General features: G+C 35.7%; 1 protein-coding gene across 1 annotated transcript; it reads right to left on the bottom strand.

Moving 5' to 3' along the window:
• Window positions 1-2092: 2092 nt before the first annotated feature.
• On the bottom strand, window positions 2093-3693 carry LOC137174670 (complement C1q-like protein 4). The gene is made up of 3 exons (XM_067580101.1): window positions 3558-3693; window positions 3284-3412; window positions 2093-2422 (listed from the first exon to the last, which is right to left on the bottom strand). The coding sequence occupies exons 1-3, from the start codon at window positions 3565-3567 to the stop codon at window positions 2142-2144; spliced, it is 420 nt and encodes a 139-aa protein (XP_067436202.1). The 5' UTR covers window positions 3568-3693; the 3' UTR covers window positions 2093-2141.
• Window positions 3694-3709: the final 16 nt, after the last annotated feature.

Here is a 3709-nt window from a genome sequence, read left to right on the forward strand (position 1 = left end):
TATTTCTCCTCACTGGGCAAGACACTGAATCACAAATTGTTCGCGATGGCTGTGCCAGCGTTCGTGAGAGTTGGTGTGAATGTGCATTAGATTAGATCCTGATGAGCAGGTTTGCACCTTGCATGGCAGCCTCTGCCATCAGTGTATGAATGTGTGTGTGAATTGGTGAATGTTGATATGTATTGTAAAGCGTTTTGAGTGGTCGGAAGACTAGAAAGGCGCTATGTAAATACAGCATTTTAATCATTTTTTCTTGCCTGTTACTGGCCCCTTGGATGCCTCAGAATAATAAGACTCTAGTCTGTCATGGGTATAAATGCCTCATCCACATCAAAACTAACACTGGAATCCATATTTATCACAGTTGACTTATTGATATATTCTTTATAAATCCAGTTTCTACATCATTTCCTCACACATTAAGTTACTGAGGACACCTAAAAGTTGCTCTTTAATAAATTCTTCATTAAAATCTTTAATGACAAAGTTTCATTCTACTTTTTCTCTTCTATTCCTCAATCTGGATTTGGCAGTCCTTCAGCTGGGTTTCCATAGCTTCCAGGTATGCTTTGAAGGCATCCATCTCTGCTGGTTGATCACTTGTGTTGGAATAGCAGGCAGACTAATTTTCTTTGCTCCGTCTCCAAAGCTATGACTTGTAAGGTCACTGTGGCTGCTTTTATATTGTTCGATTGATGATAATGTGTTGTCATGTGCCTCCTTTACCCAATTATATAGAACCTGTAGTGATGCTCTGTCCCTGGCTGACACCAAGTTGTTATTTCATACACAATTGTGTGTTTTCTTGTGTTGCACAAAACAAGTAAGGACATATGTCATATGATTAGGAAATTTTTATTCAGATTGAAATATCTCAATAACTATTTGGTAGACTGCCATGAAACTCTGCAGAGACATTCATGGTGTCCAGATAATGATAAAGAATGAATGACTGTGGTGATCCCCTGACTTTTCCCTTATAGTCCAACATTTCAGTATTTCACCGTCAGGTTCACATAAGAATATGGATGTTTCTTGTTTACCGGTTGAACTATAATACAGAAGAAAAAAAGATTTTTGTAGAGAGACAAATCATTGAAACCACAACACTCTCTGCCTTTAAACTTGTGATTTAATGACCTACAAGAGCTTCCTGAACTACATCAGCTCTCACATGAAGGAAAAATAGTGAAGAAAACCACAGCTGGACACAAAATATTATGAATATTACCATAAATGATGATGAACATTGTTGTTATTCATAATATTCATTTTCCTAAAATATATAATTACATAGCTCATTTACTAAACTAATCACTAAAACAAACAGGTAAAGCAGCAGAATAATTGTTGTAACTACAAGAGCTTTTTATGGGTCTTTACATCATTTTGGTTCAACTCCTACTGCAAATGTGTTGAATACAAAACCAATAACAGTACAGGACAACCCTCAAAATAAGCTCTAAAAATGAAAATGTTAAATTGTCTCTCAATTAAATAATAGTACAGGAATAAATGGAGCATTTATGTTTTGGGATCTTTTTTCGGAATCTCAATGGAGATAAAAGATGTAAAACAGTGTAAAACATGTAAAACCTTCCTGTCAGTATGTTGATCTGAGACGTGTGGATGAGTGTACAAACCATAAAATAAAATCTGACATTATACTGACAAATGTTCAGTAACAGGAAACTGACAGTGATACCAGACAACAAGTTAGATTTATATATGATTGAACAATGCCATAGGTGCAATATATATGGATTATGTTGTGGTTCCATTTTAGCTGCTGAAATTAAGAAAGGAACTTTATATTTTACTCATTTTTGTTGTTGTTATTGTTTGGGTGAAAGCTCATGGGGTGTCTAAAATGAAAGGGTTGATCTTCTGTGAATCATTAGATTTTTGTATTTTTCATCACTTTTTATGACATGAAGTTGAAAATGAAACAGTCAAGACTCATTGGACTAATGTTTCAATGATTTATTTTGATTGAATATAGTAACATTTACCTTTTTAGTCAAAATTTGAGTTTTATTGGTAGCACAGTAGATGCTTCATTGATCTCATGTTTTTTGACATACTGTATATTCAGGCAGGAATAAACTGAAACACAAAAACCATTCTGGGGTCATCTATTATCACATGGGACAGACCAGAAAGCCACTGAAGCTGGTATGTCTCTCAGCTGCCCAAAGATGATTATTTGCAACCAGGCACACAAACACCTGATCTCCTGCCTGCAACTGCATGAATGCTGCATTTCCTCCATTATCAGCTTCATCACAGCCTGCTTTGTGATCAGATGTTATGACAATGGTCTCACAGTTCTTCATCAGGGCCAGCCTTGACTTATGTTCCCCTCCAGCGTGGTAGAAGAATGTAAAATAATAAACACCTGCAACAGGTGCACAGAAGAGGCCTGCAGAAAAAAAGGGGATTTTATGAATGTTAAAGGTTTTTGCTCTGAAAAACGTTGGATTAAAAAATCTTTTGTCTTAATGATTGAATCAAATTGAAATTATATATTTTATCGCATAAAACACAGAACTGGTCCAAAGAAAATTGCATCAGAAATGAAATTAACACTAAAATGCATACAAATCTTACAAAGTGTATAGAAGTACCATTTTTATAACGGATCGATTTCAGGTAATATTTTTATATATTTATTGTAACATGCAAGCTGCATTAATTACTTTGTTTGGCTTCTGGGGGGCAGAAGAAATCTACAACAAGCTGAAAAACAAAAGCCTCCGATGTGAAGTGGTTATGTCTAAGAAGTGCGTACTACACATCCAGCATACATGGAGCAGTATTAAGATTTATTTTGGGTTGGGTTTCTGGCTATCTGATGGATGAAAGTCCAATGTTAACTCCCTTTTTTAGCTCTGGTTCAGTCTCCATCAACACCTTAGGAAAATATTGTTTTTTTCGTTAACTTTCTAGGTGCTCTCTGTTTACCAGCTAGCCACTATCTTTTGTTCTCTGCTGTTTTGTGCAGATGTGAGCAGTAATAAAACTGAACCAAGTTGTGCAATAAATCTCATAATGACTGACCGCTTTCACCTTACATGAAGTTAAAATATTTGTTGTTGATGTGAAAAACATTAATTACTCAAGTTTTTTGTTTTAAATTATAGCAAGTTTTATTGGTCCAGAATTGCACTAGTTATCAATAAAACCCAAACCTTCAGAAACTGTGACAAGCCATGAAACTAACCAGATCAAACCAAACAATCAAATAGGTGATTATGATTGGGGAATTATATAATGATCTTACCTGTACAGCTATTGTAGGCATCACCAATGTTTGTAATCACCTTGTTGTAAACCAGAGTTGTGTCCTTGTTGAAGGGTCCATGGGCCCCACCGTATTCTGCCAGGGCAGTGAATGCCACCATGGTTCTCTCTATATAAAACAAAACATTCTCATTATCATATTTTGTAAATGCACCTCTTCTCTACGTCATATCTTGTGTATTTTATCAAAATACAAGCATTGCTTAAAGAGCACATTCTTCATTAAAATGATCAATTAGAAAGATTCTCTCTACCTTGAGCCATAGCTTCCAACTTGTGCTAGGATAGGAGGCGGACCAATTTTCTTTTTCTCAGTCTCCAAAGCTGTGATTTGTATGGTCACTGTGGCTGCTTTTATATTGTTCAATCGATGATAATGTGTTGTCACGTGCCTCCTTTACCCAAC

This window comes from Thunnus thynnus, chromosome 22, assembly GCF_963924715.1.
Source record: "Thunnus thynnus chromosome 22, fThuThy2.1, whole genome shotgun sequence".
Classification (NCBI taxonomy): Eukaryota; Metazoa; Chordata; class Actinopteri; order Scombriformes; family Scombridae; genus Thunnus; species Thunnus thynnus.